Genomic DNA, 19,788 nt, shown 5'->3' with positions numbered 1-19,788 from the left:
TTATTTTCTTGGGAAAATTTTTTTTACCAAATTTGATAAATTTTTTTTCGTTTTTGAAAATTGCCGTTATATGACCGGTAGGCGTGGTTAGACTCCTTTGCATAAAGCGTAATATGTGTACAAGAGGTTCATTGAAATAAATCGGTTTTTACTCGAGTTATCGTGCGCACGGACGAACGAACGGACATGCAGACTGAGTAAATCGACTCTTTTATTATTCTGACCATTTTGGTATATATGCACATCTATCTATTTCGATTCCTTTATACTGTTAACAAAATATAAACCCTTGTGGGCAAGTGCAAGGATATAAAACTTAGCAGTACCGCGAACACAACCAATGTTTGGTGGATTTTTTTCTTAGTTGGAGGAGTTTTTTCTTAGAGGACTTTTTTCTTTCACCAGCTCATCTTTGTACCTGCCAAATCATAATTAATTTCTTCAAGAAAGTTATAACCTGACAATTTTTCAACTTATCAAAATGCATTCTGATGAATATATAGGCCAAGGTTTTTGAACTTGAAAAACCACAAAATGAATTAAAAATAATTGAAATCAAAATTTTACTATCTATTCATACACATGCATGTACTTATGCTTGTGTGCGTACGCATGCCAACCACGACGGGGATTTCTCGCTTGAAACTGATAAGAAATTCGCACAACTCAAGCCAAGACAAATTTCTTCCGGGAAACCATAATGCACCGCACTGCACAAATGGACAAGAAAATATCATCAACAAAGAGTACCAGGTAAGAATCCCCGTATCGGGGGAAACACAAACTCTGTGATATTTTACACCAAAACTTTTCCTAAGCTGAATTTTGAAGTCGTATAAAAGCAAGTTTGCGCGCCAAGCTAAACATCAGTCAACTACGACACACCTCCAGTGAGCAAACATTTAGCTTACACAGCGATTATCTTCTTAATCTAAGCAACAATTTCAACCAGAGCAACAATGAAGCTATTCATCTTCGCTATAGTCGCTGCAATTGCAATCAGCAGCATCGTAGAGACATATCCACAGCAGGCGCACTACCAAAACCTAGTGTATTATCCACCACCAACACGACCACCACGCCCCATTTTAGTGCGTGTGGCACGTGATGTTGGTGTTGGTGGCTCGTTGGCCAGTAATCCTCTTGGTGGTGCAGATGCACGTCTGGAAGTGGGCAAAGCTATTGGTGACCCTAATCACAATCTAATTGGAAGCGCCTTTGCTGCGGGAAACACTGATCGCGGTCCAGTCACCACTGGTGGCACGTTGGCCTACAATAAGTGAGTATACAGTGTGGAAAAAATGTGGTTTAAAATAAATGATTTACTTTATTTACTTTGTCCATTGCAGCAACGGTTTGGGCGCCGCCATCTCGAAGACTCACACCCCTGGAGTACGTGACACCTTCACACAAAGCGTGAGCGCTAATCTATACAATAACGGTGTACACAGCTTGGATGCGAATGCCTTCAAGTCGCAGAACACACTGGCCAATGGCTTCAAATTCGACCGTAATGGTGGCGGCTTGGAATACTCGCACATCAATGGCCATGGCGCCAGTTTGACTAAGAGCACCATTCCCAATTTTGGCAGCCAATTGGAATTGGGCGGCAAAGCAAATTTATGGTCCTCACCGGATCGCAATACTCGCGTGGATTTAACTGGAAGTGCTTCAAAATGGACCAGTGGTCCTCTGAGTGGACAGCGAGACTACTTCGGTGGAGTGGGTCTCACTCATATGTTTGGTTGAAAGAGTATATTAAGTGCATTGAGTGGTGAAATGTTCCTGGTGTACTTGTAATATGAAAATATGAAGAGTTGCATTGTTAGAATTTCGTAATATTATAAAAACAAAAAGAAAAAAAATTATATATTTATATTTTGGTTCAAAAAGATTATACGCTTAAAATATTCATAATAAATTATTATTTTAAAATCGACTTCATTATCTTATGTTGACGGGGTACTCAATTATATTTTGCTGAAAGTCGGTGAACTGGAATGGTAAACTCCTAGGAGGGGTCCAGTTTCTGAGGGCGCGTGTGCTTGACTTGACGTATGACTTAAGTTATTCTTTATAATTGACTCTATTTTGGATTTAAAGCAGATTTTCAAGGCAGAAATACCATACACTCGTAGGTTTGCCATTGCTTGCCGAGGGGCGACTGCTGTTATTGAAAATAATAGGTAATAATGACTCCCAAATGGTAGTCACGCACCACGTCATTCGGCTATGGCGGCCGTCTATTCGGCAAACCATCGTCAAAATTGAGAAGAATTTTACATTGTAGGATGATACTCCATCGATTAGACCACGTACAGCTCGAAGTGAAGAGAATATTGCGGCTATAAATGATACTTTTGCCGAAGACGCAGAAGAATAGATTCGGCGCCGATCTCAACAACTTGTCTACCTTGTGGCACTACTTGGGCGATTTGACGCAAAGATTTGGTTTGAAAGCGTATAAAATACAGCCACAAATCGTCATAATTTCAGTCGCTGGGCTCTTAAAAAACTCGAAGAAAGTTTCGCATGGATATTGATATCATCGGCCTTAACACCTGCGCTGTTAGCTCTGCCTTTCCCAAACTGGATAAAGAAGCAAAGCGACGGAGTCTGGTGGTGAACGAGGGCAAAACGAAGTACCTCCTGTCATCAAACAATCAGTTGGCGCACTCGCGTATCGGCACCCACGTCACTGTTGAGAGTTATGATTTCGAGGTTGAAAGAGACTTCGTTTATTTGGGAAGCAGCATTAATACCGATAACAATGCCAGTCTTAAAATACAAAAGAGAATCTCTCTTGCCAACAAGTGCTACTTTGGACTAAGTAGACAATTGAGTAGTAAAGTCCTCTCTCGACGAACAAAACTAACACTCTACAAGACTCTCATCATGCCCGTCCTAACGTATGGCGCAGAAGCTTGGACGATGACAACATCCGATGAAGCGACGCTTGGAGTGTTCGAGAGAAAGATTCTGCGTAAGATTTTTGGACCTTTGCACGTTGGCAACGGCGAATATCGTAGACGATGGAACGATGAGCTGTATGAGCTTTACGACGACATAGACATGGCATAGCGAATAAAGATCCAGCGGCTCCATTGGCTGGGTCATGTCGTCCGAATGGAAACAAACGCTCCGGTTCTGAAAGTATTCGATGCGGTACCAGCTGGTGGTAGCAGAGGAAGAGGGCGGCCTCCTCTGCGTTGGAAAGATCAGGTGGAGAAGGACTTAGCTTCGAAAGAAACGACTGACGCGCTTTGTTAAACTCGGCCAAAATCGCGTAAGCGGTTATCGCGCCAATCAAGAAGAAACCGGAAATATCAGATTTTTAATTAAGTTTTTTAAATGGCTTATATAAGTATATATATAATATAATTGGGGCGTACACCCTTTTTGGGTGTCTGGCCGAGCTCCTCCTCCTATTTGTGGCGTGAGTCTTGATGCTGTTCCACAAATGGAGGGACTCACGCCCACTCCGAACGGCAGATATTTTTATGAGGAGCTTTTCCATGGCAGAAATGCACTCGGAGGTTTGCCATTGCTTGCCGAGGGGCGACCGTTATTAGAAAAACCTTTTTCTAAATTTTGGCTTTCCACCGATATTCGTACCTACGTTCTCTTTGTGAATTCCGAATGGTAGTCACGCACCAACCCATTCGGCTACGGCGGCCGAAAGCTTGAAAAAAACTGCGACTAGTTCAAAACTGTGTTTTTGATAGTAGTCTGAACTTTGATAGTAGCATAACTCAAGAAAACAAAATGTCGAGAAAAACGGTTTCAAAGTCTTCATTTTACTTTGCCTCCCACTTTTACTTGGGACACATTTTATTCAATAAGATACTGTTAATACCACCATTAATTTTTTCACTGCATAAAAGAAGAGCTTGTGGTCATTTATGATTATTCATTTTTTACTTTGACACTTTTGAAGTAAACAAGCGATATGTTTTTGCCAAAAAAAAATATCGGCAACTTAAATGTAGACAGCTCATATGCGAAAGTTTTAGGATAAGATGAATATATTGTAAATCAGAAGGGAATGAAAATTATATCCTGTGAAAGAGCTGATCTATGGTTTTTTCACAGTCTCTCTTAGAACTACCTGTAGAATTCGAATATACCATACGATGCAGAAAGAAAATCGGCCCACTCTAATGTACATCCTTGTACGCTCATTTCGGCAATACAGAGACAACTGTCGTGGGGACGAGTGGCCGTAGATAGAGGTGTGAGATTTTATACATATAACGAATTTTCGGATGTTGGGCAGTTGCGTGCAGTGGCAAGATGTAACCCAGCTCTATTCTACGTGATGCTATCGGACCTAGAGAATCGGCGTTGGATTTAGGTATACTTTATTTCATGCGGTAGGTACCCTTCAACTAATTATAATTTGTGATATCTAACATCTACTAGATCGACCCGAGAAAATTCGCACATGAACCATTAGCAACCCAGCCTTTAATATCTGAAGTGACAGAGGAGGAGTTAAGGTAATTTTTGTAATACTTTTATGAAGAATTTTGTCTATTGGGGGTTTGCACAATTCTCACAAAAAAAAATTACAAAATTTTTTTCTACTGGCGCACAAAAACTGATAACAAATAATTAAAATTGTTCTTAATGAATAAAAAAAACTGTAAATACCCGAAAGATGAGTGATTTTTCTTTGGTTTCAAATACAGCTGCTTTTTATAGAACGATTTGAGTAATGGGATTCCCTTAGCATCCCAAACAGACAAGCATAAGCCAAGATAAGCGAAAATAAGTATGCATATAAAAAGCAGTCGATGCCTTCAGCCAAATCACACTCTATCAAAGGCTTCAGTAGCAAACAGTTGACAAGAGCAACCGCAACAACTTCAAGATGAAATTCTTTGCAACTGTCGTACTCGCTTTGGCGCTCTTTGGTGCACTCATCGAAGCATATCCTCAATCGCTGGGCGGCTCGCTAAGCAGCAATCCCAACGGTGGAGCCGATGCGCGTCTGGAATTGGCGAAGGGCATTGGCACACCGGATCACAATTTGATTGGTAAAGTCTTTGCTGCGGGCAACACAAATGGTGGACCAGTGGCTACTGGTGGCGCCTTGGCCTATAATAAGTAAGTACAAATAAATGCTAAGCAGATGTAAAAAACGACCAAATTTCTCAATTTGAACTCAATTAATAAAAAAACTTTCTTCTCACAGTCATGGTCTGGGTGCCGCCATCTCGAAGACGCACATACCCGGTGTACGCGACACATTCACCCAGAGTGTGAATGCAAATCTATACAATAACGGTGTACACAGCTTGGATGCGAATGCCTTCAAGTCGCAGAACACACTCGCCAATGGTTTCAAATTCGATCGCAATGGTGCCGGTTTGGAATACTCGCACATCAATGGCCATGGCGCCAGTCTGACACACAGCAATATTCCCAATTTCGGCAGACAGTTGGAGTTGGGCGCCAAAGCAAATTTGTGGTCCTCTCCGGATCGTAATACGCGCTTAGATTTGACTGGCAGTGGCTCAAAATGGATGAGTGGACCGTTGAGTGGACAGAAGGATTTCAGCGCTGGCTTGGGTCTGACGCACATGTTTGGTTGAAGGATAATGCAGAGCGATGAGTTGTTGGGAGAAATAGTTTTACGCACTTGAAATTGTTATTTAAAAAAATATTAGTTTTATTTAGAGTTAAAACTTTGTGATTGTATAAAATTAATTTATTCTGGAATAAAACAAAAATTAAATATATTATTTTCTGTTTTAATGCATTCATTTGATAGAGAATCTAGAAAAGTATAGAATCACTAGAAGCTGTTTGATTTCACTTTAAACAACACAACCTCACTTTTATTTTTAAAATATTTAATTAATTACTTGCAATAATTTGAAAGTCTTAATTAATAAGAATCATAGGAAAATGCATTCTCTATACAAATATTTTCCAAATTACAACATAGGGTGTTCCATTTCGTTCATTTTGCGCAAATTCTAAAATTTAGCTCAGATCTTAGGTAGGTAGGTAGGTAAGATGGCAAGAGTACCCCAGGTACGCTACAAGTAGCACTTACGTGCCGTTTTGATACCATAGAGTGGACCACTACCTGTGAAAGGATTAAGGGAGGAGATAAGACCGTCTACAGCCATCCAGTGCTGTTGATGTAGCGGAGGAAAGAAAAAGGATCTAGGCTGGAGAATTTCTTCAAGTCATCCCCAAAGGGGACGCTGAGGAATCTCAAGCGCCTAGCCACCAAAGCTGGACATCTACTGAGAAAGTGTTCCACAGTCTCTTTCTCTGTAGGATCCCCACAGCTTCTGCAATGGGGGTTGTACGGAATTCCAAGCTTCTCCGCGTGAGTGCCGATCACCCAGTGGCCAGTGATCACCGCGATGAGTTTGGAAATTGAATGGCGGGGGGTTCCCATCACCTTAAGCGTTCTGTTTATGTCGTATTGAGGCCATAGTGCTTTTGAAATGGCACACGATGAGACAGGCCTCCATCTGTCTTGCGCTTTTCTTAGAAAGAAGTTGTGTAGTTTCCCTTTAACGACGGCCAAGGGGATACCGATGTCTGAGAAGAGGGCAGCTGGACTCGGTTCTGCCGCCCCCTTCCTGGCAAGCTCATCGGCAATTTCATTTCCCTCTATATTCCTGTGCCCAGGAACCCAGATGAGGGAGATGTTTCCTGCCCGTTCGAGGCGTTTAAGTTCCTCCTTACAGGAGTTTACGAGAAGAGAGCTGCAATGCGGCGACGACAGTGCCTTGATTGCAGCTTGGCTATCGGAAAAAATATTTATGTCTCCCTCCCAGCAGCGATCCCGAAGCATTTTGCATGCCTGCAGGATCGCGAAGACCTCTGCTTGAAAGACGCTGCTTGTCTCCGGCAGTTTATAGGAGACCGAGATGTTGGCTGATTTGGAGTAGACCCCCGCTCCCACTCCAGATTCCATTTTGGATCCGTCAGTGAAAACAGAGGCCTCTATATCCGCAACAACTCTCCCCTCTTTCCAATCTTGTCTGCTCGGAAAGATAGCCCTAGCACAACCCTCAAAGCACAGTTTGCGGATGGAGAGGTCGGTGCGAATATCAGAGAAGGAAGGGGAGATCTGCTTCAAGATGCTGCTATGCCCAACAGGGAGTTGTCTCCAAAGGCCAAACTCCCTCAGTCTGATAGCACTCTGAGCAGCAATGGATTTAACCTGCAGATCCACAGGAATTAAGTGGAGTATAACGTTGAGCGCAGCGGTGGGACATGTTCTGCAGGCACCAGTGATGCCCACACATGCAGTTCTCTGCACTCTCTCTAATTTAGTGAAGTTGTAGCCCTTCTGAAGAGCTAACCACCAAACTAGGCAACCGTATGTCAAAATTGGCAGAACCACTAAGTTGTACATCCAGAGTACGACACGTGGCTTGAGGCCCCATTTTTTGCCGAACATAGATTTACAGGCATAGAAGGCTATATTAGCCTTCTTAACTCGATTTTCTATGTGCAGCTTCCAGTGGAGCTTGGGGTCAAGTATTACACCAAGATACTTGACTTCCGATGAAAGTGTAAGACACTGGTTGTTAAGTCTAGGAAGCTTAAACGGCGGAGGCTTGTATTTTCTGGTGAATAGCATCAACTCCGTTTAGTCAGAGTTGACTCTGAGACCGCTACTGGCGGCCCACCTGCTGAGTGTAGCCAGTGCACCTTCCAAAATTTCAGCCATTACTGATGGGAAGGGACCTGAGACCATCAGGACCAAGTCATCGGCATATGCTACCAAGAGATATCAAGAACTTCCTCCCAACCATTTGATGTTCCCGATGCCGGGAAGACAAAAGTTGGGGTGTTGCCCTTGTTACAGATAAGTAAATTACGGCTTAGTATAAAATCAAACAGAGACTCACCCCGTTCATTGATCTCGCTGCTGCCCCAAATGGTGTGTCTGGCATTCACATCGCATCCGATCAGGATGTTCTCCTTCTTGGGCTGGAGAGTATCCACTAGATGCTGCAACTCCTCAGGAGGCGCCGACCTGTCGTGGGCCATGTAGGCAGATACCAAGCAGAAGCAACTACCACTGGATGGTTCCACCCTGACCGCAGTCACATCCGGTGAACTGAAATTAGATAGCAAAAAGGCATTAATTGTGTTCCTTACTAGGATACAGGCCCTTGGCTTACCATCAGTATGGACATAAAAGAGGTCATAGGATCTGTCTCTCAGTCCCATGATTTTATGCTGCCAGATCCAAGGCTCCTGTATCAGGCAGACATCGATGTTCTCCTCCCGGAGGGTGACTCTTAGGTTATCTGTGGCTAGTTTGGAATGACGAAGGTTAATTTGTAATACTTTTAACAGACTGTTCAAAAGTGTTACTTACCTTTATGACTGCTCCCCCAGTTCAGAATCTGCGTCCGTCCCAGACAGCCGCAGATCGTCGAGCAGCTTCTTGGTGTCATCCTCCAATTTCTCCAGGTCATTATCCAGGGCGACAGAGGCGGGGAAGACCTTCACTTTGGCCAACCTGAGGCCAAAGCGAAGTTTGAACTGCTGTTTTTCGAGAGCCTCCAGCGACTCGTTGTTAATCAGCAGTAATATGGCTGAGCTATGCTGCTGAGGTTCTTCTACTTTGATGACAGACCAGTCATCCATAGGAACCTCAGGATTCTGAAGCTTGAGACACGGGACAATTTCCGAACTGTCCAGCTCCATTTTCGGCAACCAGATCCTGGCTCGTGGTCGCCTGGGAATTTCTGAGGCAGGGATGAGCTTTAGCGAAAGCCCCTCCCAGGCGTTGCTAACCGTAGCAAGGCTCTTCTCCAGAAATTCCTTCGAGTACTGATTGGCACATTTTATCACCCTACAGCCCCGACAGATTTCACCCGAGTCGAAGAGAGGTGCTGGCCCTTTTTTATCCATGAGGTGTCTGACGACCATCCCCGATAGCCGCCCTCAATGGCATCCCAAAGGGGTAACACCGCTCTTCCACTTTTGGTTTTTGCGTCCACGAGGGCAACTTGGAGATGGTCTCTGGCCACCTCACTATAAGCCGCCCTCGAGGCCGCGCCTGCCACACTGGTTGAAGGGCCCCCAGCCCCCTGGGTTGAGGAGTGTTTGCTCCTTTTGGCCACACGTTCACTCACATCCTGTGAGCGGTTACGTTTGGCCGAGCTCCGTGCCGGTTTTGGCTGTTGTTGTGGTTGTTGTTGTGGCTGGGTTAATTTTGCTGCAGACGCGGCCTCGTACTCTCTGATCGCGGCCTCGTACTTCACCCGGTCCTCAGCGTCCCGCTAGTGCGCTTTACCGGCTTGTTCATTCTTGGCAATCTTTGCCAGAATGAATTTCGCCCTCAGGTAGCGCGCTTTGAGCAGGGTACCGGACGACTTCTTCTTCTTTTTGGTGACCTTCGCAGTGGTCGCCGGGGCATTGCCAGGGGTCACCTTGGCGGCCTTACCAGAGGCCCCCAAGGAAACCTTTCCAGAGGCCGCCTTGATTTCCTCACCAGAGGTCGTCTTGGTAGCCGCCTGGAGAAGGCTTGGTCGTAGAAGCGGGGTGCTATGTTTTGCACCGCTCGAACATGGCTTGACGATCGTTTCCTGGCTGGAGGCCAGAAGATCGTCCTCGGAGAGAGTGCCCAGCACACTCTCCGTCAACTCCTTAACTACTTCCTTTGTTGTGCTTGTTTTAGAATCCAGCTTTTTGGTCCCACGAGTAGGCACGGAAGGGATGGTCCGCCACGGCAGAGTGCCGTGGTAAGGCACTTAATACAACCGACCTAGCCTGGGCGCCGGAGGGGACCGTTAAAGACTGCTTGTTTAGACACTACCAGCCATGCAGCTCTCGGCACGGGTACCTCGACACCTTAGCTTAAAGTGCTGACAAGGATATACCGCCTTGTCACCGGTCGACAGAGCCTCGTTAGCGAAAACAGGGAGTACCAAGTCCAGGGCATCAGGTCCTGGACAGTGGGTAGAGGTTGCCAATTGGAGAGGAGTGGCTATATTGTTCGCATCACTTTCCCATTTAACCCCCCCCCTTTTATTCTTTATTTAATAAAAAATAAATTTGTTTCTCTTTTGGTAGAAATTTTCACCTCATACCTCACACATAAACGCTTTAATGTTGTCTTCCAATGCGTTAATTGAAGCAGGCTTGTCTGAATAGACATGAGCTTAAAAATAGCCCCACAAAAAGTAATCTAAAGGCGTTATATCGCACGATCTGAGTGGCCAATTGACAGGTCCCGAACGTGAAATAAAATGTTCACCGAACTCGCCTCTCAACAAGTCCATTGTTATGCGTGCTGTGTGGCATGAGACACCGTCTTGCTGAAACCACATGTCATGCAAGTCAAGCTCTTGCATTTTGGGCAAAAAAAAGTTGGATATCATTTCACGGTAGCGCTCACCATTCACAGTTACGTTACGATTCGCAGCATCTTTGAAGAAGGACGGTCCAATGATACCTCCAGCCCATAAACCGCACCAAACTGTGACCTTTTCTGGATACTTTGGTAGCTCTTGGAATTCTTCTGGCCGATCCTCACTCCAAAATCGACAATTCTGCTTATTTACGTACCCATTGATCCAAAATGAGCTTCGTGACTGAACACAATTTTTCGATAAAAAAGTGGATCTTCGGCCAACTTTCCAAGAGCCCATTCACCAAAAATTGTGCGTTGCGATAGGTCGTTCGGCTCCAGTTCTTGAAAGGCTTCACACCTAAATCCTTTCGCAAAATTGTCCACGTTGTTGAGTAACAGAAGCCCAATTGCTGTGAACGGCGACGAATCGATAATTGATGGCCATCATTAACACTGGCTGATACAGCTGCGATATTTTCTTCTGCGTGTTGGTGGTTTGATGTCCAATAATGTAAATTTGGTTCTAAATTTAGTCACAATAGCTCGAATAGCCGCTTCAGTGGGTCGATTAAACTGACCATAAAATGGAAAAAGCTCGCGATAAACTTTCTTAACAGAACACCCATTTTTTTAATAAAATTCAATGATTTGCAAGCGTTGTTCGCTTGTAAGACGATTCATAATATAGATAAATTATGGACCAAACTGAAGATGTTTGACAGTGAAACAAAACACGAAACGTGCGTCAGCTGTTTAAACCAACTGTTTAAAAAGATAATAGCTAAAAAATCACCCGTTAGAAGAGAAGAAATATCTCGCCTGTTCATTGATTGTAAAATTCCTAACTGGAACTATGGATTGTTCAAATATTGTAAGATACCTCTCAATATCCCTACTTGGACCGTGCGTCCCTCTGACTTATTCATAGCTAAATCAAATGATGCCATCAGTGCACCTATAGGCCGATCTCTTAGAGAATCTCAATGGTCACTTATGGCAGGTGTCAAAAAAGAAACCCTGCACGGCCGACGAAAATAAAAAAATAAAAATTGTGTTGAACTCAAATATGTGTTTTTTATGAGGTTTTCAGGAAATGAGTCTTTCAATTTCTAACACACTCATCAGCTTGTTTAAAATTTGTCTTTCGCAATGAGCGACAAGTGCTTAACACAGCTTTGATAAGCAAAACTTTGCAGTGAAATGAGAATTTTTGGTTCTTTTAGTGCACGGTTAGGCCAATTTTTGATGATTCATTTCAATACGTACATTCGGGAAATAAAGCCATGAGTTTTGGCATGGAGTTCGTCTAAAGTCGTTGGCCTGTTAAAGTAGACTAAGATGTAGGTCCGAGAAAATAAACTAGGGGTGTCAAGTCGCTTGACCGCAGCGGCCGTGACATGATGCAATCGTCGAAGTTCTCCTTCACAACTTTGAGCATTGCTCCGCTTATATGAAATTTAACGGCTTCTTGTTGGGACCACAGCTCGAATATTTCGAGGAGGACCACTTCCTTCTTAGAAAGAAATAAGGTCCGAGGATGCAGCAATGCCATAAACTGTCGCAAACAGTCAATAATTTGTACGTCAAGCGTAAAATGATGCTCGCTGAAACGGAAAATCATACTGAATATTTTGACAGCCAAATGTCATTGGTAACTTTGACAGCCGCTGAAACATAACTGCTATCTGGTCCCCCGAAATATATATGAGATTCAGCGAATTACCGATTAACATCTTCGTTCCATATATTAATTTTTTCTTGCGCACGCCGAGTTTGTTTAAAACTCTTTTCTTTAGTAACTGTCAACGAAATAGGGCAGTGCTGCCAAATTCGTATACAATAAGCGATTTTGCTTCATCCGTTAATCGATAGGTGGTTGGCGAATCGAATGCAGCTAATGTGGGACTTTATCTTGCCAAGCTGAAAAAGAAAGAGTTGTGATGCCTCGTTTGGTTATGTCATGGGCCACATTTCATAAGGCCAACATATGGCTACCAAAAGTATCATCGACAACTCGTTGCATGTCTTTTTCCTTAGAAGGAGGTTGACAATACAGAGTACTTTCTGTGGCTTTGCCCAGCATTCGTTACACGAGGGAGGAGCATTTTTGAGTCAGATTTTGAAAATAGATTAGCTATATTTTCTATCGCCCTCTGGAGCTATTCTGAGCTCAGATCCGTATTAAGCACGCCAAGAACCCTCTCTAAAACGCAGTTTGGTTCCTGCTTTAAAATTTGTGTCTTAATTATAATATTTTGTTATTTTTCGAAAATTGTTCAGCTGGAGAATTGGTACTGGCAAAAGTCGGTGTACAAAACTATTATCAAAACAATCAATTTTGTAGGACTCTGTTTTTGGTAGCTCACCTTTGTACCTAAGAAATCATAATTCATATTTGCAAAAAAATTAAAACTTAAAAATTTTTCAACTTATCAAAATGTAATCTCATGAATATATAGGTTAAGGTTTTTGAGCTTGATCAACGACAAATTGAACAAAAAATAAAAACATAATTGAAATCAAAATTTTACTATCTATTCATACATATGCATGTACGAGTATTTATGCTTGTGTGCGTACGCTTGCCAACCACGACGGGGATTTCTCGCTTGAAACTGATAAGAAATTCGCACAACTCAAGCCAAGACAAATTTCTTCCGGGAAGCCATAATGCACCGCACTGCACAAATGGACAAGAAAATATCATCAACAAATAGTACCAGGTAAGAATCCCCGTATCGGGGGAAACCCAAACTCACTGATATTTTACACCAAAACTCTTCCTAAGCTGAATTTTGAAATCGTATAAAAGCAAGTTTGAGCGCCAAGCCAAGCATCAGTCAACGACGACACACCTCCACTGAGCAAGCATTCAGCTTACATAGCGATTATCATCTTAATCTAAGCAACAATTTCAACCAGAGCAACAATGAAGCTATTCGTCTTCGCTATAGTCGCTGCAATTGCAATCAGCAGCATCGTAGAGGCATATCCACAGCAGGTGCACTACCAAAACCTAGTGTATTATCCACCACCAACACGACCACCACGTCCCATTTTAGTGCGTGTGGCACGTGATGTTGGTGTTGGTGGCTCGTTGGCCAGTAATCCTCGTGGTGGTGCAGATGCACGTCTGGAAGTGGGCAAAGCTATTGGTGACCCTAATCACAATCTAATTGGAAGCGCCTTTGCTGCGGGAAACACTGATCGCGGCCCAGTCACCACTGGTGGCACGTTGGCCTACAATAAGTGAGTATACAGTGTGGAAAAAATGTGGTTTAAAATAAATGATTTACTTTATTTACTTTGTCCATTGCAGCAACGGTTTGGGCGCCGCCATCTCGAAGACTCACACCCCTGGAGTACGTGACACCTTCACACAAAGCGTGAGCGCTAATCTATACAATAACGGTGTACACAGCTTGGATGCGAATGCCTTCAAGTCGCAGAACACACTGGCCAATGGCTTCAAATTCGACCGTAATGGTGGCGGCTTGGAATACTCGAACATCAATGGCCATGGCGCCAGTTTGACTAAGAGCACCATTCCCAATTTTGGCAGCCAATTGGAATTGGGCGGCAAAGCAAATTTGTGGTCCTCACCGGATCGCAATACTCGCGTGGATTTAACTGGAAGTGCTTCAAAGTGGACAAGTGGTCCTCTGAGTGGACAGCGAGACTACTTCGGTGGGGTGGGTCTCACTCATATGTTTGGTTGAAAGAGTAGAGGAAGCGCATTGAGTGGTGAAATGTTCCTGGTGTACTTGTAATATGAAAATATGAAGAGTTGCATTGTTAGAATTTCGTAATATTATAAAAAGAAAAAGAAAAAAAATGATATATTTATATTTTGGCTCAAAAAGATTATACATTTAAAATATTGATAATAAATTATTATTTTGAAATAGACTTCATTTTTTCTTGTTGACGAGGCATTCAATGGTATTTTGTTGAAAGTCGGTGAACTGGATTGGTAAAATATCAGGGGAGGTTCATTTTCGGAGGGCGCATGCGATTGACTCGGCTTAGGACTTAAGTTATTCTTTATAATTGCCTCTATTTTGGATTTTAAATAAATTTTATTCAGAAAATTTCCTTAACTTCGATTAAAATCATTGTAGGTATGACCTACACGTACATGTTTGGAGGCTAAAACACGCGACCTGAAACTCTTTTCTATCTCTCTAATATAAATTAATGTATCTTTTATCAATGGCTTTTAAGGCCTTCTATCAACGCCTTGTTTAGATATATTTTTATTGCAAAGCAAAAAATTCCTAAAAATTTATTTCACTATTTTTATTGCTTTATTTGTTTACTTTTAGCTGATTCTGGACAAGGTTTCTACAAAGAATCTATAAAAAAAGAAGCTGCAGTACTGGGATCCTTTTCTCTAATAAAGCTTGCGTCAGAAATTTCCCCACAAAAGACCCATTGTTGTGCCGAGCACAGATGTCCTCAGTGCTATCCCTAAATATCCTTAAAACACTTCTATTTTTCTACGATTCTAACCAGCCGGGCAGTGAAATTTCGTTTAAACTGTTCATACCTTCCAAGACGTGATTGCTCTGAAATCTAAAGTTGATTCATTCTTCTTCTATATCCTAACAACTCCTGCAGAAATAATGAGTGGTTTCGAAACTGGCGGCTCCATATGACCAAAGGTTAAGTGCTCTCGTGAAACCCGTACATATATTCGTTTTTGAGAGCCTCAGTAAGTTTCGTGCTTTTCCTGATTAGTTCAGAGCCCAGATTAGTGCACATATAGTTAGCGTCTACTCTAGCCAGCTCCTCAATATACGAAAATATAAGGGAGATTAGCGGTGCATCTAAGATTGAACCGATTGCCCAAGTCCTGCCTTATACGGCTTCCGATTTCTCATATCAAGAAATGGAGATTAACGCTGTGCTGTGGTAGAGATTGCAAGGATCCTCAACACACATTTCAAGTTAGTCGTTGCCGATTTAAAGGCCTTCATCACAGCTTAAATTTCCACAGAGGAGTTTTGAAAGAGTGATTTCCGTTTACAGGCTACTTTCAGTGAGGCACTCTGAAGGAAAGTGCCAGATTCTGAAATAAGTCCAGAGAGTTTAACAGCTCTATGAGGCTTTTGATATGGGACAAGGGATGTTCGAAGCACAGTGCATGCAGTAAAGTTAAAAAATAAGCTTTTACTCTTCTTTAATGACCCAAGGCTTCACGGAGCTCGGTTAAAACAATTACAATTAAGCCCCTAAAATTTAATGGAGAGCCACCGACTGTGCGTAAGACATTCACAAATACAATCGCTAGAGCATTTCTTTGTTGCTACAAGTCGCTTATCCTGCCAGTTCTATTGGAGGGCGAAGAAACCGGTACGATGACTTCATCCGACCAGGCGGTTTTTGGAGGGAGTGTGAAGGATTCTGCGGCATTTTAGACGCTCTGTCTCTGAGAGTATTTCATGTTGTATTTATTGGGGGTGGTGGGGGAAGGATGAATTTTCTTTGGGTAGGAAATAGTAAAAAAAGTTGTGCATGACACAAAAAATGTTTTTAAATTTTTTGTCTTTGTTTTAAGAGGAGATTTTCCATAGAAGAAATTCACTCGGAAGTTGGCTATTGCCTGCCCGAGGGGCGACCGCTATTAGAAATAACTCTTTCTTCATTTCGGTGCTTCATCGAGATTCGAACCTACGTTCTCTCTGAATTCCGAATGGTAGTAATGCACTAACGCATCCAGCTACTGCGGAAAATTGGCCTCGACAAATAACGGAAAATCGTTTAATAATTTATGATTTGTTTTTTGTCCGAACGAAGTTAGTAGTATATCAGAACTTACTAAAGAGAGGCACCCCATTCCCATTAATCTGAAGTTCAGGCTACCGGATCATTGCAGTGTGTTCCAAGCAATACAAAGAAGCAACTGATTGGCTGTGTACTTAATTACTAATATAAGGGAAGTAAATATCTACTACGAAAACCAAGCATTAATTAAGGCCCCAGATTCGATTATGGTGCATTCGAAACTGGTTGCGGAATGCTAAGTTTCTCTTTCGATCGCCCTCGAATTCTTTAAAATTGAGGTCATCTGGGTACAAGTACATTGCATGAAACTGCTGGGCGAATGAGTTAGCTAGGCTACAGCTAGAGAATTGGAATCCCTTTAACTACCTGTGGTGTACCACTGAAAAGGTGAGCTTCGCGTCAACTCAGGGAGTGCTGGACAAGTAGCCAAACTTATAAGGAAGCGATATCCTCATGGCCATGCGTAGATCGAAGGCACGCGAGGGAAGCTCTAAGGTAAAAAAAAAGCTGTCGAATTTTGTTGGTCTTCTTACCGGACATTGTCTGCGAAAAATGCGTACTGTGAGACTCCGTATTGCTTCGAGCCCTCTTTATTTCAGCTGTATGGAAGATGTGAGCGAGCTGTAATCGCTACCTGATGATGATGATGATGATGATGTATGGAAGGTGAGGTGGAATTATCTCAGCACTCTTTCCTTAGCTGTCACTTGTTATTCAACTATCACCCATCATTCAATCAGCACCCAGTAGTTCAAAGTACTGATTTTAGTATTTATTTTTAAGTTTTGATTTATTTTATTGAATAGTTGGGGAATATCGAATGAATTCATTTCGCCATTATTTATTATTATGCTATTTATATACAAGTGTAACTACAAAAAAAAAAATCTCTTGTATTCCTTCGTCTCAGAAGTTGTCTATTCAGAAACCGGTTGCACCTGCAATTCAAAATCGACATCTTCGCCGGTCGTCTGCTTCACTTGTTGCCGCACCGAATCGCAAAGCCGTGCAATTTCTTCCAATTTCTTCTTCTTATATCACCATCTCCTCCGTTGTACTTGTAGATTAGAGTATCAGCTTCGTCGGTAACCACAAGTTTACCATCAGCAAGGTGATTATAATTTTCTGCCGTAGCCACAACTGAAACCTGCTCACTAACATCGCGGCGTCCGCGGCGTATCGGAATAATGCGTATGATGCGAATGCGTATAATTCGGCGACGTGGCGCTGCAGCTTCGGCAGACATCAGAGTGCAGAGGAGCACTACGGCGACGGCAAGAAAGATTAGTTTCATTTTTTGTAAGTAGATTTTAGATCTTATTTTTAATTCGTATGAGATCGGCGTGTTGGCTGAAAGCTACAGTTCACGGCAATGTTGCAGATAAGCTTTGGCTGCAGTGCTTTTTATATTGGAATGAATAATCACTAGCTTGTTTGATGCATGCAAGTAAAATATTTTTAGAATGGTTCATCTATATTTGTGATCAATCTGTATATATGTAAGAATAATCTGCTGATGCTGCTAATCAATAAATTAGTTTAACGGAGGCCCGTCTGTAAGTGCAAGCGATAGCAAAGTGTCTGTTTTGAAACGTCTGAACCCCGCAGTGCTTTTCCTCGCTGCTGGGTTATTACGGAACGTGCTTTTTTCGGTTTTTATTTTTATTACACATAATTGATCTCGCAGTGCAAGCGTCTATTGACATTGCAAAAATTGTAAAAATAAAAAAGTGAGCAGCTAATTTTTTCCCAGCGTGCAAAAAAACAAAAAAAAAAACGAGTGATAATGAATACAATTTCCCGTTATCGAAAAAGTACCCTTTCACTTTGTTTGCATAACTGTTCGCTCTATTTTACTTTTTGTGCAATTGAGAAAAATTAACGAATTTTGGAAAAGAATTTATTGCGGGTGATTTTTCCTGACAATAAAATTATGAGTTCAAGTGAATGAAAAGTATTTTAAAAATAAAAAGTTAGTTAATTTTCTCGAGCTTTTTACTTCATATTTTGCATAAACTGTGTGATGAATGGGCAGGTTCGAGGTTCAGAATTTTCTTTAGATAAGAAACATCAAATGATAAAAAACCTTCCTTTTGGAGTTAAATTTTTCAATCTGAAAAAATCATTCCCGGACATGAAACACCAAATGATGGAAAACGTTTTTTCTAATAGCGGTGGCCTTTCGGTAGGAAATGGTGAATTTCTGAGTGCATTTCTGCCATGTAAAGCTCTTCAAAAGACCACCTTCTGCCATTCGGAAGCGCCATGCAACTGTGACGCCATACAATTTGTAGAAAAAACATGAAGACGCACACCACAAATAGTAGAAGGAGCTCGGCCAAATACCCAACAAAAGGGGTACGAGGTGTGTTCAAAAAGTATCGCGAATTTTGAATTTTCGCAGGTTATGTATATTCGAATTTCGGTGTTTTTGTGGCGATATGTTGGTACTCATGACTCTCACTCATACCGACGAGTTGGGCCATTTTGAATGTTCAATTAATTGTTGGCAGCTGCTTTGCTTGCACGTGTTTCGGCTCATCTTCGATTTTTACCTATTCAAGAAGATGGATCAGAGAACCTGTATCAAATTTTGTGTGGAAAACGAAATTAAGTGCTCGTATGCATTCCGAATGTTGACTATGTCATACGGAGATGCTACTTTGGACCAAAGCAACGTTTGTCGGGGGTACAAAATGTTCTCAGAAGGCCGAGAAGATGTGAACGACGAAAAGCGTGCTGGACACCCGAGCACTTCAACAACAGACGAAAGAATTGATGAATATAGTATGGGCTAATCGTCGAATCACCGTTAGAGAAGTTGCTGAGGACCTAGACATTCGGTTGGCTCGTGCCATTCGATTTTTTTTTAATGATTTGGTCATGAGACGGGTCGCCGCAAAATTCGTACCAAAAGTGCTCAATTTCGACCAAAAGCAGCATCGCATGAACATTGCTAATGAGATGTTGGACTCTATCGACCCAACGCGACGACCCAAATTTGCTCCAGAGGGTCACAACCGGTGACGAATCATGGGTTTATGGTTATGACGTGGAAACCAAAGCTCAATCAACTCAATGGAAGCTGCCGCATGAACCAAGATCGGAAAAAGCGCGCCAAGCTCGGTCGAATGTAAAAGTTTTGTTTACCGTTTTCTTCGATTGCAGGGGCGTTGTGCATCATGAGTTCTTGCCACAGGGTAAAATGGTCAATAAGGAATATGATCTACAAGTTATGCGCAATTTGCGGTAAGCAACCCGCCAGAAACGCCCAGATTTGTGGAAGAACAAAAATTGGCTCTTGCATCACGATAACGCTCCTGCTCACACATTGTTGCTTGTGCGCGACTTTTTGGCCAAAAACAGCGCTCTAATGATGTCACAGCCACCGTATTCTCCAGATCTGTCCTATGACTTTTATTTGTTCCCGAAACAGAAGAAGCCCATGAAAGGACGACCCTACGCTATGATTGACGGGATAAAGACGGCATCGAAGGAGGAGCTGAACAAGATAAAAAAAAGAGTTTTTGAAGTGCTTCGAAGATTGGAAAAAACGTTGGCACAACTGCATAATATCTCATGGGGACTACTTTGAAGGGGACAAAATAGATATTAATGAATAAACAAATAAGTTTTGAAAAAAAAAACAAAATCGC

At 42.4% G+C, this 19,788-nt stretch overlaps 3 protein-coding genes across 3 annotated transcripts; all 3 read left to right on the top strand.

Annotated features, from left to right (window-relative positions):
• Window positions 1-859: 859 nt before the first annotated feature.
• LOC128866372 (attacin-B-like) lies at window positions 860-1,939 on the top strand. The gene is made up of 2 exons (XM_054107045.1): window positions 860-1,279; window positions 1,350-1,939. The coding sequence occupies exons 1-2, from the start codon at window positions 960-962 to the stop codon at window positions 1,747-1,749; spliced, it is 720 nt and encodes a 239-aa protein (XP_053963020.1). The 5' UTR covers window positions 860-959; the 3' UTR covers window positions 1,750-1,939.
• Window positions 1,940-4,797: 2,858 nt separating this feature from the next.
• LOC128866336 (attacin-B-like) lies at window positions 4,798-5,744 on the top strand. Its single transcript, XM_054106968.1, has 2 exons — window positions 4,798-5,109; window positions 5,198-5,744. The coding sequence occupies exons 1-2, from the start codon at window positions 4,874-4,876 to the stop codon at window positions 5,595-5,597; spliced, it is 636 nt and encodes a 211-aa protein (XP_053962943.1). The 5' UTR covers window positions 4,798-4,873; the 3' UTR covers window positions 5,598-5,744.
• A 7,424-nt stretch (window positions 5,745-13,168) lies between these two features.
• LOC128866157 (attacin-B-like) lies at window positions 13,169-14,254 on the top strand. Its single transcript, XM_054106673.1, has 2 exons — window positions 13,169-13,594; window positions 13,665-14,254. The coding sequence occupies exons 1-2, from the start codon at window positions 13,275-13,277 to the stop codon at window positions 14,062-14,064; spliced, it is 720 nt and encodes a 239-aa protein (XP_053962648.1). The 5' UTR covers window positions 13,169-13,274; the 3' UTR covers window positions 14,065-14,254.
• Window positions 14,255-19,788: the final 5,534 nt, after the last annotated feature.

This window comes from Anastrepha ludens, chromosome 6 (genome assembly GCF_028408465.1).
Source record: "Anastrepha ludens isolate Willacy chromosome 6, idAnaLude1.1, whole genome shotgun sequence".
Classification (NCBI taxonomy): domain Eukaryota; kingdom Metazoa; phylum Arthropoda; class Insecta; order Diptera; family Tephritidae; genus Anastrepha; species Anastrepha ludens.
The sequence above is the reverse complement of the archived record's forward strand: the minus strand, read 5'-3'. Positions and strand labels throughout refer to the sequence as shown.